Raw genomic sequence first — 24,352 nt, 5'->3', positions numbered from 1 at the left:
GCTGACCCTTCAAGGTCTGGCTCTTTCATCTTTACAACATCATTTTATATAACATCCTTCCTATTATATTCTAGCCAAATCTTCATATAATCAGCTTCTCTTCTCTTTGTGCTGTTTGTGACATGCATAAGCTGTCAGGTAATGTTATTCCTTGAAGTACATGTAAGTATGTATGAGATACATGGATATAGGGAAATATAAACCTTGTTTACTCTTCATTATTTGTTTCCTAGAACAAAGTCATAACAGAAGCAGACCATAAACATTTCATAAAATAGTTAATGAATAGATGTTCTGGGCATGGTGAGTATTCAAGAAAAATAGTCCTTGCCACCCAACAATTAACTCTTATGTTGGATGTATTAAATGTGTGTGTGTGTTCATTCGTGTGTGTGTGTGTGTGTTAATGCATAGAACTTACTTAAGACAGATCTAATAAACTATATGGAATATATTCCAGCTTCACAAGTCTACTTTTTCCTGTAGCTGATAGGCGTGCATAAACACGAGCTCTGGTTTATTATTGCATCTGTCCACGACTTCTAGATTTGATAGAGAATTGCTATTTTGCATCATATTTCTTTTCTCTGCAGTATAATTGATATGTGCATGAGAATAAACATTATTTCCAGGAATCTGGTCCAAGGAAAGTGAAAGGAAGTTTTGATAATATTCAGATATCCCCCCCCACCCCCAGTGAGAAAACAAACACCATTCTTTGTTTTATTTTTGCTTGTTTAAAATGTCAACCATTACACAAAAATGCTTTTCTTCTATATACTGCCAGCCACCTTGTTATTCTGGAACATTCAATTATGGATGAGAGCTTGAAAGTTTTCATGTGTAGCGTGATAGAGAAGAGCAGAGGAAACTGAAATGAGGGTAGGAGTCAGTAAGAATGTGACTCAAATTATGTTCACTTTGTATCTAGACTGGAATTTTTGCAGATCTGATGGAAAAAGTGGTATTCTTGACATGATAATTGCACAAACTCTTGTAGAAACATCACCTGTTTTGAGAAGGTGGTGTTTAAGGAATTAGCCATTTTAAAACAACTTAAGTTGGCAGAGATGATTACATTAAAGTAGGTCTCTTGCACAATCCCTTTAAGTAACTGAAATCACTAATCTGTCGGCGTTCCTTTACAAATTATGCTAGAAATTGTTGTAGGAAAGGGGGTAAAAGCTCCTCCTTGGGAATTTTATCCGAAACAGGTGATTACATTCACAGCACTGCTAAGTCTCCACTGCAAATGTTTCTTCCTCCCAGCTCCTTGAGCCTTGTCAATGTGGACATTCTCCTGGATCAGGCCAAGAGCACTGATTACTGTGAATAATATTACAAGACTCTGTAATTACTTGGAAAACTCTCTGGAGGGCCAAAGAGTTTTCCCTTCTCACCACCTAGCCAGAAAAATGTGCTGGGGAATTTAATAACTAAGAGATCATGCATTTAATACACAGAGCCTTATTCAATTTTTACTTTATTTTGACTATTATAACAGCAACCTTATATATATTCAATTTATTTTGTTTTCACATGCCCACTTATCAGATGAGGAAATACTGGTTCTGAAGGGTTAAACTATTGACTAATGCTTTTCTATTGTTTGACATTTTTCAGTTTATTAATACAGTACGTCTTGATCAATATTACCCTTTTCAACATTTTCATCTATCTCTTCCAAGTTACCACTTCCATCATTTTTGTTAATTTTTTAGGATATACCTTGAATTACAGTGATCTCCCCCTCCTCTCTTCATTCATCTAGCACTCTCCCCTTGACTTCACCCCACCTCTGTCAAGTGTCAGCTTCCTGGTGTTTATTTGGTTGAACTGTGACTTTGTCTTTCTAAGAAATTACATTATTTGGCTTCTCTTTTGAGTCGACTGTATTTCAGTCATTATATTTGTATACACTGACATACCACCCAACATGTTTACTATATGTTTATAAATGAATTCTACCTTCTACATATGAGGGAAAGCATGGAACCTTTGTCTTTCTGAGCCTGACTTACTTTACTAAACATATTTTTCTCCCAGGTCTTTCCATTTCCTTGCAAATGAAGCAATATCATTCTTTTGAATGGATGAGTAAAATTCCATCACACACACACACACACACACACACACACACACACACATCGTGTTTTAAATACTTGTTAATAGCAACTGTAACACCCCAACCTTCTCCTATAGTTCATTTAACTGATATACCACCTATCTTCATTTGTCTTTGTTATGTCTCATATGTTAATTAGACACAATACATATTTATCCCCAGGAAGATTATTCTGTTTGCTTTACATATTATTTGGAAAGGCATATTTAGGGATTTTCAGTTTGTTTTTGGAGGCTCTGGGGATAGAATCCAGGGCTTTATGCTAGACAAGAAGTCTACCACTGAGACAAATCCCTTTAAAGATAACTTTATTTTTATAATTACTTAATATATGTTCCTTGCTAAAAATCTGGAAAAAAACAATGATATGGAAAGTTAAAGTATAAGAAAAATGAACCAGAATCTCATTTAGAGGTAATCAGTGTTGGTATTTTCTTTGTTTGTTTGTTTGATTGTGGGACTTGAACTCAGGGTATATGTACTGTGTCCCTGAGCTCTTTTGCTCAAGGATAGTGCTCTACCACTTTGAACTGCAGCTCCACTTCTGTTTTTCTGGTGGTTAATTGGAGATAAGAATCTTGTGGACTTTCCTTATGATCCTCAGATCCTGAATAGCTAGGACTACAGGCATGAGCCAACACCACCTGGATCAATGTTGGAAATTTTGATGTTCATATTTTCTAGAGATCTCTGTTCCTCAGATACTTTTGTTAGCAAGATGCCTTCTGTCTCTTTCTTCTACCTTCTGTGCGCTACATAGCATGTTTGGTTCTATACTGTAATCTGGATCAACAGAAGAAAATCATCTATTTGGTCAAGGCAGGGCCAAGAGGCTAATAAGAATATTTATGTGTCCCTCACCTTTCACCAAATCCTAAAGAAGACATACATTCAAAACCCAGCAACAATGTGAATGCTTTGTTGGTGACGATGTGTTACCGTAGTCCTTTCTTGCTCACCTCAGAGCTTCTTTATGTTATGCGCTTACATTATTAAGAATTCATGTTCTCTTTTTTTTCTCTCAGATTCTGAAGACCATGATCCTGTACATCCATCTAACTCAATGCTCTGTGGGGACATGGGGGTCATTTAGAGGACATATCTAAGTTGGTGGCTCATTCCAGTGGCTGCCCACCCCCCCTCCCCAACCTAAGACATCATCTGATTGTGCCGATCAGAACTTTCCTCCATTCCCCCCCACCATGCTATCTTCATCGGCTTGATATTCCTTCTTCCTAAAATGGTCCTTCTGCTGATCCTGTCAGTCCTGCTGTTGAAAGAAGATGTCCGAGGGAGCGCCCAGTCCAGCGAGAGAAGGGTGGTGGCTCACATGCCGGGCGACATCATCATCGGAGCTCTCTTCTCGGTCCACCACCAGCCCACCGTGGACAAGGTGCACGAGAGGAAGTGCGGGGCGGTGCGCGAGCAGTACGGCATCCAGCGCGTGGAGGCCATGCTGCACACGCTGGAGCGCATCAACAGCGACCCCACGCTGCTGCCCAACATCACGCTGGGCTGTGAGATCCGGGACTCCTGCTGGCACTCGGCCGTGGCCCTGGAGCAGAGCATCGAGTTCATTCGGGACTCCCTCATCTCCTCCGAGGAGGAGGAGGGCCTGGTGCGCTGCGTGGACGGCTCCTCCTCTTTCCGCTCCAAGAAGCCCATCGTAGGCGTCATCGGCCCGGGCTCCAGCTCCGTGGCCATTCAAGTCCAGAACTTGCTCCAGCTTTTCAACATACCTCAGATCGCTTACTCGGCCACCAGCATGGACCTGAGTGACAAGACCCTGTTCAAGTACTTCATGAGGGTTGTGCCTTCCGATGCCCAGCAGGCTCGAGCCATGGTGGACATCGTGAAGAGATACAATTGGACCTACGTGTCTGCTGTGCACACTGAAGGTAAGCTTCCTTTCCATGCCCCCCCCCCCCCCATCCCACACCTAATGGTGCAGTCAACAGCATCTGTGCTCAAGTTACAGGACAGAGAGGGCCTAAACCCTGCTGATTATCTTAGGTATTCTGAGCTCCTCAGCAATACGAGTACAAGAAAGGGACTTGATTGTAGGTATCTCCAGACACATAGATAAGCAAATGTGATCGTTTATATGGTCCTGATCTCATTAAGTGGTAAGGTATGCATTATCTACTGAGTTTGCTTTGATATTTGTTGCTAAATGTTTTAACGTTCCAGATCTTTGCCGAATAGCTCACATAGTTAACATCCCTCCAACTGCATGAGTTATGATAGGTTGTGTACGTAAGTACATATTTGGAAAGTCTAGTATTAATAGGTCAACCTAAGTTTACTCTGATATATAGCTCTTCTTCATACGGAAGAAATAGTAAGAAAGCACACTGTCTGACTATTACATTATAAAGTAATAGTAATTAGCCTTTTGTTGCTTACGTGTTTTAAAAATGCTGTTGTTTTCTAGTTGTTTATAAGGCTTGGTGTGATGGGCATGGTGACATTTCCAGACATTTCCAGACACAAATCATGAGACACCCTTCCTAAGCAATACTTTTTCTGAGACAACAAGATCCAAAATGAACCTATGTAGCACTATATCACACTGAAGAAGGGACAGAACAATTTTTATAAACCATTGCATTATTGTGAGAACTACTTAAGGCTTTACTTTTTTTAGTTTTTTTACAATAAATTACTGATGCGGTCAATAATCCAATGTTAAAAAAATGTGCCATTGAGTCATTCAGAAATTAATGTGATTATCTGTGAGTTCACGTCAGAACCAGCAAACAGATACAGCAAATGTTCTTTGTCTGCTTGCACTGTGCTGTGGATTTCAATGCATGACCACTCATTCATAATATCTAGAGCTGCACAGATGCAAGATGGACTTCAATATGGACAGATTTCTCTATGTCTGGAAACTATCATGTGTAAATTGATGGCTTATTTAGAGGCACACTAATGTATAGAGATTTGGTGACACACATAAATATTTAGGATAGACACTTTGAATTTTTCTTAGATTGCTAAAAATATGTTTTCTTTAATTTTTCAATTGTTATTGTAGAGTTGACATACAGGGGAATTACAGTTACTTGACACTGTGTCGAAAATGAACTGGATATCTTGTGGATGGGGATGGGAGGGGGAAAAAACAGGAGAAAGGGACAGAAGGGGAGACATGGTGCAAATGGAATTGTACTCATTATTCATTATCTGATTCATGTAATGTATTTGTTAAGCAAAAATATATGTTAACCTTTCTGATAGTTCTATGCAGTTCATCCCTATGTTGTAGATATTGTATAAATTGTGACTTTCAATAGCTTTGCGATATTTAAGAATACAATATATGGATGAAAGCTATGTAATTGTAATTCAAAAGGATAAAGTTACCAATAAATGTATGTAATAAATAAAGATAAAAAGAGTCTACTCTGTGGTTCTGAAAGCTAGAGTGGAAATTTAAAGATGGAGATGGGATTTGATTGCCAAATTTTATCAGGAAGAATCTTGAGAAAGTTGAAAAATTAAGAAGCCATGGATTTCAGCTAAGGACATTGGGAAACAAGATGGGACTTCCTTCTAGTTCAGTCACTATGCAGAAAATGCTAATCTAAGACTCTGGTTCCAGGTCAGTTATGATAACTGGATTTCACTAATTCCAACTCCAATATGTACCAATAGTAAACACCTATTATGTGACAGAGAAGAATAATGACTCTCGAGAACGTTTTTAATGAAAACAAAAGTATAGGCCTCTTTGTTTAAAAGGACTTACTGTTATTCTAAACCTTTTAGTCGAATATTCACAGTCTTGCTGAAAAAAATGAGGAAAACTGAACAATTTCTTCTCTTGGGAAGAAACATATGTGGTTAGAAAATGTGACAGTGGGACACCATGGTTTTTCCATGGATAAATTTTGCATAGATACACTCAAAATATCTACTACATATATAAATCTCATATTTCTATATCTGTGACAAGAAAATATTTTCTCTGCAGGCAAAAATAGGAGACAATAGCAATTGCATTGAAAGAAATAATTTACATTATTGTTTAATGTGACATGTCAGCAAGTATTTATCTTGTTTAATCCCAAGCAATAGTCTGGTAAAGTGGGCAGATGGTTTCATGTCTTACAATTGTCAGTGTTATGAGTAGCATGCAGATCTTTATACACAGTAACACTCCCATTCAGGAGCCTAAAAGATCTTGGGTCAAACAAGGGTCTTGATTGGAAAGTCTTCATTTTTTTTTAAATAAACCAAACTAGTTCTTTAACCAAACAGAGGAAGAAAAGAGTTCATTTCCTTGAAAAGAGTCAATCTGCTGCTCTAAGTAAACCATTGTCTTTTGCCTCAGTACTTTCCAAATTTAGGTACATGTGGTCATTGTGGTTCAGGATTGATGGTACTGTCCTAGTTAGGGGTGTGTCCCATTGTTTGCATGGGAGACTCCCCTTAGTAAGCCTTCTGAATACAGATCATTTCTTCGTACGTGGACAGCTCCCTTCCTGTGCCATGCATACTGGCCTTGCCAGGGCTTTGAAAAGAACTTGACTGTAGTAAGGACTTCTGCCCTAGTCTGTCATTAAACACTGTCACAGAAGGCATGAGAGCACAAAGGGTTCTTCAGGTGAAGCCATCACAGTCTGTGTATGGGGTGTGTGTGTGTGTGTGTGTGTGTGTGTGTGTGTTAGTCCTGGGGCTTGAACTCAGGGCCTTGGTGTTGTCCCTGAGATTTTTCACTCAAGGCAAGCATTCTACTACTTGAGCCAAATGTTCACCTCGGGCTTTTTGGTGGCTAATTTTGGAGATATGAATCTCTTAGGGCTTGTCTACCTAGGCTGCCTTTGAACCTGGCTCCTGAAATCTCAACTGCCTGAGTAGCTGGGATTGATTACAGGTGTGAGTCACCAGTGCTGGGCTATTGGAAACTTCCTAACATGAAACATGTGCTAGTGCTCAATGAAGATCCACACCACTGCCTTTCAGACCCACAGCTAAATATAATTACACAAACCAGCCCAGCTGAAAGCATACACATTGCTCAGTTGACCACAAGCCCAGTTGCAAGCAAAATGAATGTTTTTAGGATAGAGTTCAAAATAAGCATTTCCATCTGCTGGCTTCAGGTCTTAACTCTGTCCCACACAAATAAGATACTACTGCCATGTTTAAACTTCAAAATTTAAGCATGATAGTTTATTAATATACATTGATGTTACCAAGAGACACATCTGAAACAAAACACAGTCAGTTTCAGGCGACGGTGCATTGCTCATTTGCTTATGACTGCATATTTGATGGCTCCCTGGAAGCCTGAATATTTTGAGTATATGCTTATGAATATAACTACATTATTCCCTTGCAGCTAAATCAATTTCATTGAGAAAAGTAACTACAAAGCTGAGTTTCCTATGTTTGTATTTTTGTACCACACCTGATTCACACACTCTAGCACTTTGTAAATTTTGCTGACATTAATTTGAACTCTAGGGTTCATCCTGAGAACCTACGGGAGTGCCTGGAATGTAACAAGTGTTCAGTAAAAATTCCTGAGTAGACAAATCTATCTTAGAATTGTACCTAGCTCATAATTTGTGAATATACATCATTTTACTAAATAGCCAGTGCTTGTAATTTTCACACTTTCTCTCTGTTTTAAAAAAAAAATGAAAATGAGGTGCCAGTATTCCTTCCTTGATTAACTGTAATATGTACTTCATGCCTCTTTTTTTCTGGTTGGTTTTCAGTAGTTCATCAATTTCTTATTTCTGTCTATGATCTAAAAATGCTAATTTGCTCTAGATAAAAATGCTGCTCATAATCTGGGGGAATAGGTCTCGAACTTGTGCTGGGGACTGTGGTCATGATACGAATCCTCTCTCAGGCAGCCTGCAGACTGCAATGCTCTACAGGTTTCAGTTTATAATTGTTATCCATTGGTTATTCAGTTCATATGAAAACAATCACCCTTTGGTTGAAATCCTTCACCTTGGATTCGATATCCTTTCTTTTTAGTGAATTAGTTTCTGTTGTTGTTAATATACTATAACTATTAATGAGATTCAGTGTAGTATTTCCATATATGCCCAGAGAGTTCACTTACCTCCTTTTCCCACATACACTATGCCCATTCCTCCCATCCTCTACTAATGCCTATTTCACTTTTATACCAAGATTGTTTTTAAACTTGCATATATGAGAGCATACACGAGGTATTTGTCTTTATATCTTCCTTGTTTCACTTAACATAGTGATCTCCAGTTCTATTCATTCTGCTGCAAACAATAAGTGTCCTTCTTTTTATGGCTTTGTAACACTCTCAGTTTTCTTTATCCATCCATCTATTGATTAATGCCTAGACAGACTTCATATCTTAGCTATTGTGAATATTGTTGCAATAAAGCTGTGCATGCTAGTATTAGAGTTAGCATGCTTTCCATGTCTCATCTTTGTGACATCAAGTCAACAACATAGCATGGAAAAATAAATACCACAATGTCTTACTGAAAATAATAGATAGATCTGTATAAATCGATCACAATAGGTATCTATATCTATCTAGCTAGCTAAATTACAGAGATTTACTTTACTTTTGTTTTTTACCAAGAACTCAAAAGTACTGCATACTGAAACAATTTTAACAATGGTGATGGTAATAATACAGAAATGTAATCCAGTTTTTTTTTCATAGAATGTTAACACTGGAACCTCAGCAGCAACAACTGTTACAAACAATTTGTGGAATGATTGTTTTGTAATAGTAGCAGAGTAGCTTGTTGAACAAGTAGCCTTTTGGAATATATGGCCCCTTTGCTCTTGATCTGTAAATTGGATAAAGTGGTGCTTTGCCCAGGTTATACTGAAGGTCTTTAAAAATTTGAGAGGTTTTTCTTTTTTCTTTTTTTTTCCTGTTTTGTTATTAGTCATGAGGCTTGAAATCCAGGACTGGACCCTGTCCCTGAGCTCTTTTGCTTAAGGCTAGTGCTCTACCACTTTGAACCACAAGGCCACTTCCATTTTTTTTCTGGTGTTTCTGGTGGACTCTTCTGGCCCGGCTGGCTTTGAACAGCAATTCTCAGATCTCAGCCTCCTCAGTAACTGGAATTATAAGTGTGAGCTGCCCAGCAAGATTTTTCTGTACTTATCCCAAATTTTGAAAACATTAGCTATTCCGATCGTTTTGAATTTATTGGTTGTTAGGAGAGCATATTCCATGGACTCAGACAAGAGCCTTTAACAGAGTTGCCATTGTCTCTCTGCAAGGGAACAGTGAAAACCATCCCATGCTGTGGTCTGCCTGTATCTTCCCTGTGTTTGCTTTAGACTATGGACATTCTGTCTTCCATTCTGACTCCCTGGGAGAAATTCCTAACTGGGATGGTAGCCTTGCTTCTTCCTTCTCAGGTGCCACTGCTGTCCACTCACTGTTGAAAATACAAGACATGCTCCTCCCCGCCTTTCCCATGCCCCTGATGAAGGAGGGAGAAGCAAGTTTGTCTTTAGAGGGTGTCCCAGCACTGCTAACCTTACACAGAAGTAAATTCCTTGGTGTTGTGCTTCGATAATTCCAAGCAATCGCATGCTACTTCATTCAACATGGACATCATTGATTGATGATCATTCCTTTGAATAAATGAATACATATTTGTCACATGAGCACCACTGGTTCTAGTTTTGGGCACAGGTGACATAAAGATGCATGTAAGCCAGTAATTTGCAGCATTTCATGTTAAAACTCTAGATTCTATTTTAAATATGTGTTGAAAAATCACTACATGATGATGTGAAGTTGATAACATAGAATCCCTCTCATGCCATGTAAGTGAAATAAAGTAATCTGAATTTGGGTGGTACTTTTAAGTCACCACGTTTTTGAAGATATATGAAAATAATTTTTAAATAATATCAACACTTTCCACGATTAGAATTCCATAATACAGTTTACATATTAGATACATATATAATATATGTCATAGAAAGTACATCATACAAAGCTTAAGAGCCTTGTGATATTGCAACAACTGAGTTAACCTATTGTCTAATTTACAAATAATTACAGGGTATAAACTGTGCAATTGATTTGGTGAGAAGAGTGATACAGAAACCTTTGCTGATACTTGCTATGATTTCCTACTGTCCTCAGTTTTCCCCTCCTAGGAAGAGCAGAGACACACATGCACAGAAGCAGAGACACTTATGTTAAATAGATAGATGGGTGAGAGAAGACTGTGAAAAATAACTTGGAAATGTATGGAAAATTTAGAGACTGAAGTTTTTATTTAATATATGAGAAAATAGCCACTCACTAATTCTTACCAAATAATATGTGGCCCTAGAAGTAGGATATCACGTGACAATGGGGAGAAGAATGGGGATGGATATCTTTGCTTCAAATAATAATATGTGACATTTTGGTTATTACAGTGTTGTTTCATATTTCCTAGTTGTTTAAAGGTTCAATTTCTTGGATTACAGGGAGTCATTTACAACTAGTGGTTTTCTTTTGTTTGTCCTAGTAAATGTTCCTAACCAGGAATAGAGAGGGTTCCATTTGAAGTAAGACGTCTGAGTATTATTCATCTACAAAATATTTTAATCACCTTTGCCAACAAATATTGAAAGCTTTAAACAATAAAGTATAAAAAGAATAGTCGAAATTTATTAAGAAAGTCTATATTGGATACCAAATTTAGATGCTTACTTTAAAGGATTTTTCAGAATTTGGATAATTATCTCTCAAGAAACTCTAGGGACAACATACACCAGGGCTCCTTGGCACAGGTTGAAAGTTCCTAAGTAAAGATCCAGAAGCACAATAAATCAAAGAAAGACTGGAAAAATAGGATTGCATCAAACTGAACAGTTTCTACATGGCAAAGGACATAGCTAGCAAGATAAATAAAGTCCGCAGCTTGGGAGATTTGTGCGGCTTTCCATCAAAGGCCTCATATCTTAAACATACTTAGAGCTCAAAAAATTAACCCCTCCCCCAAAAACAAACTTGTAAAGAAAACAGAACCTAATTAATAAATAGCCTAGAGACTTAGAGACTTCTCAGAAAAAGTTAAAATGGGCAACAGACACCTGAAAACTTTAACACTTTTAACCATATCACATTTTTCCTGGTAGTTTAATATTACCTGTGTGAGATTATTTATGTCAAACATTTCTTAGTATGTGCAATAATTTTTTTTTCTCTTTGTATTTTTTGTACCTTTACTGAGGCTTGAACTCAGGGCCTCACATTCTTTTTTTTTTTTTTTGCCACTTCTGGATTTTGAACTCAGGGTCTGTGCACCACAACTGAACTTCTTTTTGCTCAAGGCTAGCATTTTACCACTTGAGCCACTGCTCTACTTCCAGCCTTTTCTGTTTATGTGGTACTGAGGAATCAAACCCAGGGATTCATGCATGCTAGGCAAGCACTGTACCACTAAGTACACATTCCCAGCCCCCACACTATTGTTCTCTGAAGACTGGCACTCTACCACTTAGGTCACACCTTCAGTTCTGGCTTTTTGCTGATGAATTAGAGATAAGTCTCTTGGATTTGTTTGCACAGGCTGTCTTTGAACATTGACCCTCAAGTCTCAGGCTCCTAAATAGCTAGGATTACAGGTATGAGGTATCAGTGCCCAGCCTAACGCTCTAACCTGCTTTTTTAAAAAAAAATTAAACTTTTTTTTCTTTATTGTCAAAGTGTGGTACAGAGGAGTTACAGATTCATAGGTAAGGCAGTGAGTACATTTCTTGTTCAACTTGTTACCTCCTCCCTCATTTCCCCCGTCCACCCTCTCCTTTTCCCTCTCTCCCCAAGAGTTGTGCAGTTGGTTAACACCAAATGGTTTTGTAAGTATTGCTTTTGGAATGGTTTGTCTTTTTTCCTTTGTCTCTCAATTTTGATATTCCCTTTCCCTTCCCCATTTCTAACCTGCTTTTAAAATACTTTCTGAGTCCTAAGCACTCTCTTTTTCTTTCTCTCATTACCATTATTTTGAGTCATGAGAATTTATTGAAGATACTGAATTGATTCATTGTTTGTAATGCTGCTTTAAAAAAGAGTGCCACAGTATTTTGTTCCTTTGAAGAATAGCAATTTGAAATTCTTTGGCTGGAAATCTCTCCCCTAAATTCCAATCATGTTGCATGTGTTGCTTTTACCTTCACTCTATCAGTAAATGCAAGTTACATCATACAATTAAGAATGTTTGCAAAGGTTAAAGAGAATACAACACTTGTGCCCTTAATTGGAAGAAAGAATAAAACATGGACACATGAAAAATAAAAGTGAGGTCTCAAATATCTATCTATCTATCTGTCTATCTGTCTATCTATCTATCTATCTATCTATCTATCTTGAATGGTTATAGAAATTCATAGGTTGATAGAATTTCTAATATAAAAATATATACATACATCTTAGAAATACACACATCCATACACACACATATATATTTTTGTGATGGTCATGGAGTTGAACTCAGGGCCTAGGGACTGTTGCTTAGTTTTGTTTTGTGTTGCTTTCTAAACTCAAGTTTTCTGCTCTATCACCTGAGCCTTGACTCTACTTCTGGTTTCTTGTTAATTACAGAGAGAATTTTAATGAACCTTTCTGCTTGGATTGGTTTCAGATTGTGATCCTCACATCTCAACTTCTGGAGTAGCTAGGGTTTTATGTGAAAGCCACCAGCATTCAGCAAATTTAACAGTTAAGAAGTTGGTGCTCAAGTCATTGACCTTGAACATGGAAAACTTTATTTCTTATTCATTTCTTTATTTAGTGTCAAAGTGATATACAGAATGGTTACAGTTTCATACATAAGGCAGTGAGTACATTTCTTATCAAAGTTGTTACCACCTCCCTCATTTTTCTCCCACCTTCTCCCCTCCAAATTCCCTCCCCTACCCCCTGAGTTGTACCGTTGGTTTATAGGATATTGTCTTGTAAGTATTGCTGTTGCATTGGTTTGCCATTTACCCTTTATCTCTCCATTTTGATGTTCCACTTCCCTTCCCTATTTCTTATAAATAGATACACAATACCCAGGGTACCAAAATCAGTTACAGTGATATCAAGGGTAAAACCCTTGGGAAGAAAGACAAAAGAAAAAGGCATTTTCACATGGTACATTGAAAATAACAAGAATAATGATAAACCATTTATTTCCATAACTTGGAGTTCATTTCACTTAGCATCATCTAATGTGTTCATATGGACATAGCTATTGAGCTATTTTGATCGTCTGCTAGGAATATCCTAGACATGCACTAATTATTCCCCATGGGGGAAACCATAAACTCTAAGTTTCCTTGAGTCTGGCTCACTTCACTTAGTATAATTTTTTCCAAGTCCTTCCATTTCCTTACAACTGGGGCAATATCATTCTTTCTGATAAAGGCATAGAATTCCATTGTGTATATGTACATTTTCTTGGTCCATTCATCTTCTGAGAGGCATCTGTGTTGGTTCCATATTTTAACGATGGCAAATTGTGCTGCAGTGAACATAGTTGTGCTGGGAAAACTTTTGTTTCGGAATCTTTTAGAAAGTCAAAGAATTTGGTTTCAAGGTCAGTAAGGAAAACATGAATCATGGAATTATTCTTGGGTCCTCATTATGCTTCCCACTTTGAGATGCCCTTCCTAAATCTCCTCATCTGCTGCGTGACATACAGTTGTACCTGCACCCTCTGTGCAATGTTTTGTTATGATGGCCAATTGAATAATCATTTAATGGACTTTGTAAATCTAAAGCCACATGATATATTTATTTTAAATATTAGATGTATATTCACTATGTGCCAAGATTATTATTGGTGGACTGGAATTTAAAAATTCCTATCAAAATACTGAGTTTATTTCTGTAAAGATTAGATGATAATCAAACATTCCATAAACAATGTCTACAACAAGAAAACCTATTCAATTTTAGCTTGCAGATGTGGTTAAGAGAAGGAGTTGAACTTTCAGCATCATATGGATATATTATCAATACTTAGGAAATATTGAAAGAGCATTATATTTCAAAGTGACTATCAGTTATCACAGTAGAATCCCTAAATATTAGTTAAGAAATCTTCTTATCTGAGTCATTTACCTCAGACAGGCTTGGGTTCAAATCCCAGGCCCACTGGTTGTAGGTGTAAGGGAAAATCTGTAAGCTTAACGTAGAGTTTCAGGAAAGGAATAATTTGGTTAATACAACACTTGTGATTATTAGTGTAGTAGAAGAACTAGCACATAATAAGGGTTAAGTATTTTATTCTTTTTCAACATCTTCTTTAATTGCAAATAAAATCTCATGCCTAGGAAATTTATTAATTCAATTTAATTTTACTGTAGAGTAATGTATAGAGGGGTTGCAGTTACCCAAAATGAGTACATTTCTTGTCAAACATTGTTACTGGCTCAATTGATTTCTCCCACTTTCCCTCCTCCTAACTCCCCTCCCCTCCAAAGTTGTACAGTCCATTTCCAACATAGCATCTTGTGAGTATCACTGTTGCATCCTTCACCCTTTGTCATTTGTCTTACCATTTTGTTATTCTTCTTCCCTTCTCCAAATAAGATAAACATATGACAAGACACAGGGTATCAATACTAAAAACAGTGACAACAGGGGATAAACCAAAGGGTGAAAATAAAAGAAAAAAGAAATAACTTCACACCATACATTGAAAACCAAAAACAAAACCTCTTATTTCCATATCTTGGAGTTCATTTCAATTAGCTGTATATGTACATAGCTATTGAGCTATTGTGATCCTCTGCTGGGACAATCCTAGACATATACTAATTATTACAAGTGAGGGAAATCTTGGAACCTATGTGTTTTGGGATCTAGTTTACTTCACTTAGTATGATTTCTTTCTGATGAAAGCAGAGATTTCCATTGTGTATGTATACCACACTTTCTGGATCCATTCATCTACTGAGGGACATCAGGGTTGGTTCCATATCTTAGTTATGCTGAATAATGCTGCAATGAACATGGTTGTGCTGGTAGCTTTAGTGTGGTATTGTTTGTGGTCATTTGGGTAAATGTCCAGGAATGGGATTGCTGGGCCATAAGGGAGCTCTATGTTTAGTCTTTTGAGGAACCTCCATAATGCTTTCCAGAGGGCTTGAGCCAGTTTACATTCCCACTAACAGTGTAATAGCATTCCCTTGTATGCCTAGGAAATTTAGAGGAATTTGTCTAGAGTCTGGGAGTGGTAAACAAAGATAAATAAAAAAAAACCCAGAAAAATACCCCACTTAATATTCAGATAATGTTTTTAAAGACACTCTTACAATTACATGCTTATTTAAATTAAAATATTTATTTCTCCTAGCTTTCATTTTGTTTCTATTATTACCTATAATGGCATAAACTCCACAGTGAAATACACCAGATATGATAAGGTCTTTAGTCTCTGTAAAAATTAACTTGATTAGAAGTCAAGTGACTGAGGATGCTGATTGTTATGGTGCTGGTGGCTTGTGGTGAAGCACTGACATGGCATTGACCAGAAGCCAGGTGCTTCTCTGCAGGCTTAACATGGATTAGTTCAATTAACTCTCCCATCCCTCTTAGGAGCTACCATTATTGTCTCAATGTTAAAGGTGGGGAAATGGGATTTATAGAACATGAAAATAATCATGGGTGTATATCACATATTTGTTGTGCAAATTAGGTGATTATTTTAAATATATGAAACACTTATTATGTACAATTCATAAGCAACCAATAAGCACAGACTTCATATTGACTTAGTTTTCATATTTAACCAAGTCACTATTTCAAGTGTAACGTGTGTGAACTAGGAATTGTATTCTGAGCATTGAGCAAGCACTACTACATAATCTATTTGCTTTTTGTCTTGTTGTTGTTATTGGTGATGGCCTATGATTCTACTACTTCTGGCTACTGAGTGCTTGGAAGTACAGTTGCATACCATCATATCCAAACAATGGAATGTACATATTTTAAGTAAACATATTTTAGGTGAAAATAAGGAGTGCATAAATTACATATATAAGAGCTCTCTCTCTCCCTTTCTGCCTATTATATATGTATATCTACATATACATACATACATACATGCCAAAATTCTCCATGACAATGGCAAAATCAACCACATGGACTTGTAATTAATTGTTCCTGACTTACTTTTAATGCCTTGGCATAATGACATACTGAATGAATATTGCTATTTTGGTTTTGCAAAACACAAATAATAATAAATTCTTAAGTTTATTTGTGTTACTAATTATGTAATCTTCTGATAAATTCTATTAGAGAGGTCTTATGACATGATTTTTGTTTTAGTATCTTTTATTGTGTTATGTGTTTAATACAACTAAATATTTGGGTCATGAGGTATGTAAAGCTAAGGAATAAGATAGTTAAATTCTAAAAGAGGAATTATAAAATATCACTATAATTGATGTCTTTGGCGTCTTTACCATCTTCCTTTCCATGTTGTTTCTTGTTGGTCCCTTCAAAGATGTCCACACATAAGGCTCATGTCAACTGAAGAGTTCACACCAGGTCTCCAGCCACCATCAGAAATCCAGTCTTGTATTATTATTTGACCAGAACCAAATCTTCCTCCTAGAAGTTAAGGACAAAACTGGATGATTTCTCTTCAGAGCAGCAAAGAATTGCTTGCAATCTTTTTTTGCCCTGGCACTTATAACTCCATGTATTCTTATATAACAATATTTACAGGGAAAAAATAAGAACTATATAACAAGACTTTTTAGATTGCATTCCAAATACTGTTAGGCTTCATTTCATCCTGCCAACATTCTATAAATTTCTGGCTCAAGAAAAATCTCAAGAAGAGAAATAAACCATCCTTGATGCAAAATTCACCTATTAGTGATGTACAACTCATTTGATTACTTGTCACTAGAGATATGCATCTCTAGAACAGCCAGATCTTGTTATTTAGGAGTGAGCCAATATGTAGGTCATAATTTACAAACAGTGTTAGGGCTGAATATTAACTTAGGAGGCTTGATTCATAAATTTCAAGCTTATTGGCAAAGCTGGTATATTTGTTCTTTCCACTTATACAAAAAGCAATGCAAAATGTCATCAAAAAGTTGAATACAATGAAAATATTTTTGGCCAGAATATATTGAAACAGAATACTAATATTTCCTGTTATTGTGATCTTGAAATCTTTGTGGTAAAAGATGATGTATCAGTGAATATCTTTGTGTATTTTGTGTTTAGTTAGGCTTACTTTAATTGCTAAAATACAGGTCTATAATTTAGAACAGTTAATTGCTGAAAGAAGCTGCTTTTTAAATTGATATGTTATTAAAATAATTTCAGGTGGAAATATCTTTATTGAAAAGGTGATTATAGTTCCAAAAGTAAGGTAATGAGTACATTTCTTTTTAAACACTATTGCCTTCTACCTCATTTTCTCCTTCTTTCCTCTCCCCACTCTTTGCTCCCCCCAAGTTGTATAATTAATTTCCAAAGTAGTGTCTAGTGAGTATCATTGTTGCATTAGCTCATCCTTTGCCCTGTTCTTTCTGCGATTCCCTTTCCCTTCCATGGATCAGATAAACATATATAAGACAAAGGGTACAGAAAACTTAAAAAAATAGAAATAACTCCATATATGACATAATAAGAACGTCTTGTTTCCAATTCTTGGAGTTCATGTTAATAGTCTTCATTATATATGGTCCTTTGCACTTAGCACTTGGGCTATTGTGATCCCGTGTTTAGAATATCATAGATATATTCTAGTTCTTAAAATGAGGGAAACCATGTGACTTGCTTTTATCTGGGCCTGGATTGCTTTGCTAAAATTAATTTTTTCCAGGTCTTTCCATTTCTTTATGAATGTGGCAATGTCTTTCTTTCTGATAGAAATATAGGAATCCATTGTGTATATATACCACATCTTCTGGACCCATTCATCTATTGAGGGGCATCTGGGTTGGTTCCATATCTTAGCTATGATAAATAATGCTAAAATGAACATGGTTGTGGTGGTAGCTTTACTGTGGCCTTGTTTGTGGTGATTTGAGTAAATTCCCAGGAGTGGTATTTCTGGGTCAAACAGGAGCTCTATGTTTAGCCTTTTGAGGAACCTCCAATGCTGCTTTCCAGAGTGGTTGAGCAAGTTTACCCTTCCACCAACAGTGTAGTAGGGTTCCCTTTTGGCAACATTCCCAGCAGCATCTGCTGTTATTAGATTTCTTGATAATGGTCATTCTAGCTGGGGTGAGGTGGAATCTCAATGTTGTTTTGATTTGCATTTCTTTTCTGGCTAGAGATGTTGAGCATTTCTTCATGTGTCTATTGACTATTCTTATTTCCTTTTCAGAAAAGTCTCTAAGTCTTTAGCCTACTTGTTAATGGGGTGGTTGTTTCTTTGAGGAGTTGTTTTGGGGGGATTTAATTTTTTTGAACTCTAAGGTCTCGACATAAAAAAATTGAAATCAAAGGCTAAAGATGTTTTCCTGTAGTGGGTGCACCATGGAGACCTTTCTTCTCAAACTCCTTCTTGTACCTCTAACTGGAAGAACAAGGTGCCTAAATCTTCATTTGCATAAGAGGGCGTCTTTGGCTAAGAAGAAAAGAGACTGTGGCTAATGGACAACTTTACTTTGTATTGTTGAAACAATTATTCAAGAATGCATATTAAGTTAAAATTATATGAAGCACCTAATGACATATACGTGTGGAAAAAGGAATGCTGGATCCAAGAGTAGAGAGTCAAGTTAGTCCACATTACCTGGAGATGGGAGAAATTCTAATAAACCTCCACTTCAATTTAATGCTCTGTTGCTTTAACAGAAAAGCAGGATGAGATTGGGAAGTAGGAGGAAGAGTTATGTAAAATAAAAAGAGACAAGTGAAAGAAAATACAAGGGCAACATACTATTGTCTTATCTGTATGGTCTCCAACATGCTGCCTCTACCTACACAGTGAACACGCACAGACACAGATACACAAACACATGCACACATATGCACATACACACATACACATGCACACACACATGCATACACATGCACATGAACACCCACGCTGTATGTACATCATCCATGTCCATATTAGAGCAGTAGAGGATATGCTATCATAACTATTCCACTGTGCATCAATGTGTGGACAAAAGTAAATAGCTTGAAACTTGCACAAGTGTTACCTGGGAACTTTTAAGAAAATCATGGTCTTAGACCCCACTTCAGACTGTGAAGCTGAAATTGGGGGGCTGACACTCACCAGTTGCTCATCCCTTATTTCTCCCAATCCCCTACTATTCCCACAAGCTAGCTGGTTCCATCATCACATATGGACATTGAATGTTATGATTTTATTCACCCAACTTTCCCCTCTCCATCCATTTCCCCTTCCTTTCTTGAATTGCCCCTCTCCCCCCACAACACTTGTTTCAGGATCCTATTACTCATTTTGTCACACAATAAGTTTGTTTCAAAGGAGATACACAGTTGTATTTGTTCCCTGTGTGTAACATACAATTTTTTGTATTTGAGTTTTGTCTGTCTTGTGTGTGTGTGTGTGTGTGTGTGTGCCAGTAATGTACCAGTATTAGTACTAGGGCTTGAAATCAGGGCCTCAGAGCTGTCCCTTAGCCTGTTTCACTTAAGACTGGGGCTCCATTCCTCGAGCCACACCTCCATGTGCAGCTTTTTGGTGGTTAACTGGAGATGAGTATCTCTCAAAGTGTCTTGCCCAGGCTGGCTTCAATACATGATCCTCTTGAGTAGCTAGAATTTACAGGCATGAACCAGTGATCCCTGGTAATTCTCTGTATTTCTAAACGTGGTATTGGTCCTCTCCTTTTAGCATCTTTTTTAAAAATAAGAATGCGTGCTGGTTTGAGCTGTAGCCTCTTAGGTTAGATGGCTTGCATTTGATAACTGTAAAAAGTGCAGGGAGGCTTTGGAATGAGTAATTTCCTCCATGTACAATGCAAAAGAAGGCACAGTCTTCATAGAAAGCACTCTCCCATCATTTTAGTACCAGGAGCCTCAGCTTGTGGATGCTCCCTGGAGAATCACGCAAGCAGAAAGATAGGATTAAGGAAGTCGTTAGCCAATGCGTTGCCAGTCCAATGAACTGACAGCAGGATCTTGGCGATGGCTGCTTTTAAATAGACTGTGCAGGTGACAGAATGACCTTGTTGGTGGTGATATTTTATTTTATTCCCTTTCCTCCACATTTTGTTTCTGTTTCTGGTGTTGAATGGAGCAGAAGATTCACAGTAAAATTTAGTGGGCTTTTCTTTTCTATCAGGTTTTTAAATATGCACAGAATTGTATTATTTTCAGTTACTTTACAATATAAGGCATTTAAATTTGGCCTTTCCTTATTAGCTTCAAATTTTTAGTATCATATTTTTCTATGAAAAACTCATTTTAGTTGGCTGCTATGTCTCACTTGTAGCATAAAAATCTCAGCTACTTGGGAAATGAAAATGGGAGGATCACAGTTTGAGGCCAGACTCAGCAAAGCATTAGTAATACTAAATCTCAAAAATTAGGCTGATATGCTGATTCAGAACTGTTTTCCAGTGATGCAGGAGGTGTCGATAGAAGGATTGGGGTCCAAAGTTTCAAGCCAAAAAGCAAATGACCTTCTCTGAAAAATAATGAAAGAAAAAATAGTTCAAATGGTATAGCACTTGTCAAGCGAATGCAAATCCTTCAGGTCAAACTTCAGCACCACCAAAAAACAAATAACAAAACTCAGAATCATTACAGACTAACAAAATTGTGTAGTGGTAACTTTGCCCTGGAACATTGATAATGAGATGGAGCAATTCTAGCTGAGCATATTAATTTTCCTCTTTATAAGTTCTATTAGAAACCATGGGAGGTGGAGTAGAGTTGGTAGGCAGAATATACTGATTTCAAAGAACATTTCTACCACCACTGGGAAGCACTTATCATCATGAGGTTTTAGCTTATTTTTCTGCTAATGGGATTCATTGTGGCTATATAGCAGGGATATTAGATAATTAAATGAGTGAAGATTTTGAGGTCCCCAAAGATTATGCTTTGGCACATCTGTTCTGGATATATTATTTTAAGCATGGGATAATATAGAAGGAGTGTCTCTCAGGGAATGGATCAATGGATTCACGAGCTGGATAAATGGGCAGCTTCAATGGATGTTGCTTACAATTTATGTCTAGGTCACATGAAGCAAATTGTATTGAAGTCTTCAAAAGATTACCTAACAGACTCATTGAATGAGGGTTTTCACAGATATATTAATCATGATTTACTCCTCATCTCAATTAGGTTATAGCTGGAAATTTCGGGCTATCAGCTTTCACTAATCTCTCTCTCTCTCTCTCTCCCTCTCCCTCTCTCATTCTCTGTCTCTCCTTCCTCCCCCCCACCCCCAATGTGTTCCTTGGTCCTGGGGCTAGAACTCTTGGCCTAGGAGCTATCTCTGAGCTTCATTTGCTCAGGGATAACAATGACCCTTTCCACCACAGCTCCACTTCCAACTTGTTGTTAGTTAACTGGAGGTAAGAGTTTCACAGAGTTTCCTGCCTGGACTGGCTTTGAACCATGAGCCTCACATTTCAACTGTGAGGATTACTTGTGTGAGCCACTGGAGCTTAACTCTACTGCTTTTATAATTTCAAATCTGTGTCAAAATTCTACTGTAATCCATATTTTATTATTTATCCAATTATAGGAAAAATAATGTAGCTTAAGGATGTTTTTATAGGTAAGCATGCACTGCAGTGGTAGTAAGAGTGAATGAAATACATTTTAACATTTGAGAGTTGCATAAATTCCTTTTTGTACTTTAGATACGTGGCAGAAAGGCCTTAGGTTTAAATTTCACTTCTGCACTTATCATATGGCCTTATCTGAGGCTTCTGTTCTTCTATTAAGTAGGACTAGAAATTCTTACTATATATGGCAGTTATGTTAGTTAAGTTAAAGAAAATAATGTGTGTTCAGCTCCCCTGAAGTTGAACAGTTAGCTATCATGAAAATTTTTCGGCATCCCCTTGCCTTCTATAAATGACACATGGTTGCCCTTGTGCTTCTCCGTGCGCAGACTTGGCAGTGTGAAAGTCCTCACAGACACATCTCCAGTTGTACTTTCCTAATCTTGGATACTAGTTTCAGTACAGTCAAGTTGACAATCAAGATTATTCATCATGAATCCACCCTCTGTATCACAAATTCCAAAAAGTTACCTATCTATCTTGTAAGACAGATTACTCTCAGATTATCTCTGAGAGTTACTGTATTCTTAACAGTTCCAACATTATTCCAAAATCTGAGTTCCAAGTTGCCTATGAGTTCCAAGTTGCCTATGAGACTCAAGCCATACTCTTAAATATGATGTCCTGTAGAATAAAAAATATGGAACTAAGAAAATTGAGAGGACAGGTAGGATTAAGAGGGATGGGAGAGAATGATGAAAAGGGTAGCATTGATCAAGATAATTGTACTCATAGACTGAAGTGTCAAACTGTTACCCCTTCATACAACTACTTAAAGACAATAGGATTATAATTTTGAAAGTGTGTAATCCTTAGAAACACTGGCATGGGAGTACATATTCCCATTCCCAAAGGGAGAAATAGAGTACCAAGCAAGGTTCTATCTTGTCGCAAAGCAAGATAGAAGCCAGGCAAGTCAATTATCGCACACATACTGTATGTCCCTTCCTGCCATTTCTGCTGGCTCTGTTCCCTGTCTGAAATTTTCCTCAGCAGACATCCCACTCTAGGTGTCTTGAGCTTCTCAGTGTTGCATTGCACCTTGGGTTTTACCATCACAACTTCATGCATTGCTAGGCTTCCTGGTGGGTACAATTCTATTACACATTTTCTGGCTTCTCATGAGAACTTTGAAGGTGTGGGAAACTCCGTGACGCATAATTCTTGCATTTTGCATGCCTTGCTCAGTCAACAGCATGTGGATGGGCCCAATGTGGGCTGACAGCTCCAGATGTTATATGGGTTACCTTAAACCACGGATGTATTGTCCACTGGGCCTGGGAAACTGAGTTGGTGAAACAATTCAGAAGAAAAAACCTCCTAGGCAGCCCTGTACTCTCTGGTACCCCAAAGGCTCTCTTTCCTTGATGAAAGTCTTTCAGTGACTTTACGCATTCTTACTATTGGGACTGCGATGGGTGTAATCTGGCCAATTCCTGGGATACCACTAGGGCACTATTCCTATTGTCCAATTGCATATTACTTGGCTTCTTGGCAATGGTGCCAGTTTCTTCAGAAATTATGCCTCTAGGTTTAAGCACTATTTTCCCTGTCCAAACTATTTATTTTCAAGTTATCCTTCTTTGCACATTACTTGGTATTCTTGCTAAATTTGGCTAGCTGCCAGAAATAATCATGACACAGGCTAAATGTTGGAGAACCATGAAAGTTCCTCTACCAGAATCTTTAAATTTAGTCTCCCACAAAGTCTTAGGACATAGGCAAAATGTAGAGTGATTCTTTTCAATAAACTAAATATGATGGTTGCTACTTAGTTAATTCCTAATAAGGTTCATGTTCTCATGAAATCTTAAGAAGCATCGTCTTCAGTATTTCCATTTCCATTAGCATTCTCAACATTAAAGTACTCATGAGAATCATCCACTAAGCTGTGCTTACTACATTCTACAACCTGTCTATGCATATAGTTTCAGAATCGTCAACATTTCTCCCATAAAGCAATACTAAAGATACAATGGTCAGGAATAATCACAACAGCGATCCTACTTTACAATACTAATTTCCTATTTTAATCAGACTTTCCTGTCATAAACACTTAAAAAATAAAACAACTTATAAAAGAAAAAAGTTACATCGCTCATGCTTTAGTTGATAATTAATGTCAATCATCACAGTACCTTTACACAGTAATTGTGAGGGGAAAACACTGTGTTAAAGAGTTTGTTTGGCTGGGAGTTTGGCCTAGTGGTAGAGTGCTTGCCTAGCATGCATGAAGCCCCAGTTTTGATTTCTCAGTACCATATACACAGAAAGAGCTGGAAGTGGTGCTGTGGCTCAAATAGTGTGGAGTGCTAACCTTGAAGCAAGCAAACAAACAAACGAAAAACAAAACAAACCCTCAAGGACAGTGCTCAGGCCCTGAGTTCAAGCCCTAGGACTGGCAAAAAACAAAAAAAGAGTTTCTTGGAATTAGGACAGTTAGAATGGAATCTTGTGTATGTAGTTGGCAACTGTGTTATCTTGGTTACTGTTTCTGCTGCTTCTTTC

The 24,352-nt window shown here is 37.4% G+C and overlaps 1 protein-coding gene across 2 annotated transcripts in view; it reads left to right on the top strand.

The window, feature by feature from the left end:
- The first annotated feature begins 3,365 nt into the window (after window positions 1–3,365).
- Grm5 (glutamate metabotropic receptor 5) overlaps window positions 3,366–24,352 on the top strand; it is a 398,805-nt gene continuing 377,818 nt past the window's right edge. For both annotated transcript variants that reach the window (XM_048359891.1, XM_048359890.1), the window contains exon 1: window positions 3,366–4,023. In XM_048359891.1, coding sequence (XP_048215848.1) covers window positions 3,366–4,023 — 658 coding nt within the window. The remainder of the gene's footprint in view (window positions 4,024–24,352) is intronic.

This window comes from Perognathus longimembris, chromosome 13, assembly GCF_023159225.1.
Source record: "Perognathus longimembris pacificus isolate PPM17 chromosome 13, ASM2315922v1, whole genome shotgun sequence".
In the NCBI taxonomy this organism is placed as follows: Eukaryota; Metazoa; Chordata; class Mammalia; order Rodentia; family Heteromyidae; genus Perognathus; species Perognathus longimembris.
This window is presented reverse-complemented; position numbering and strand designations above follow the sequence as displayed.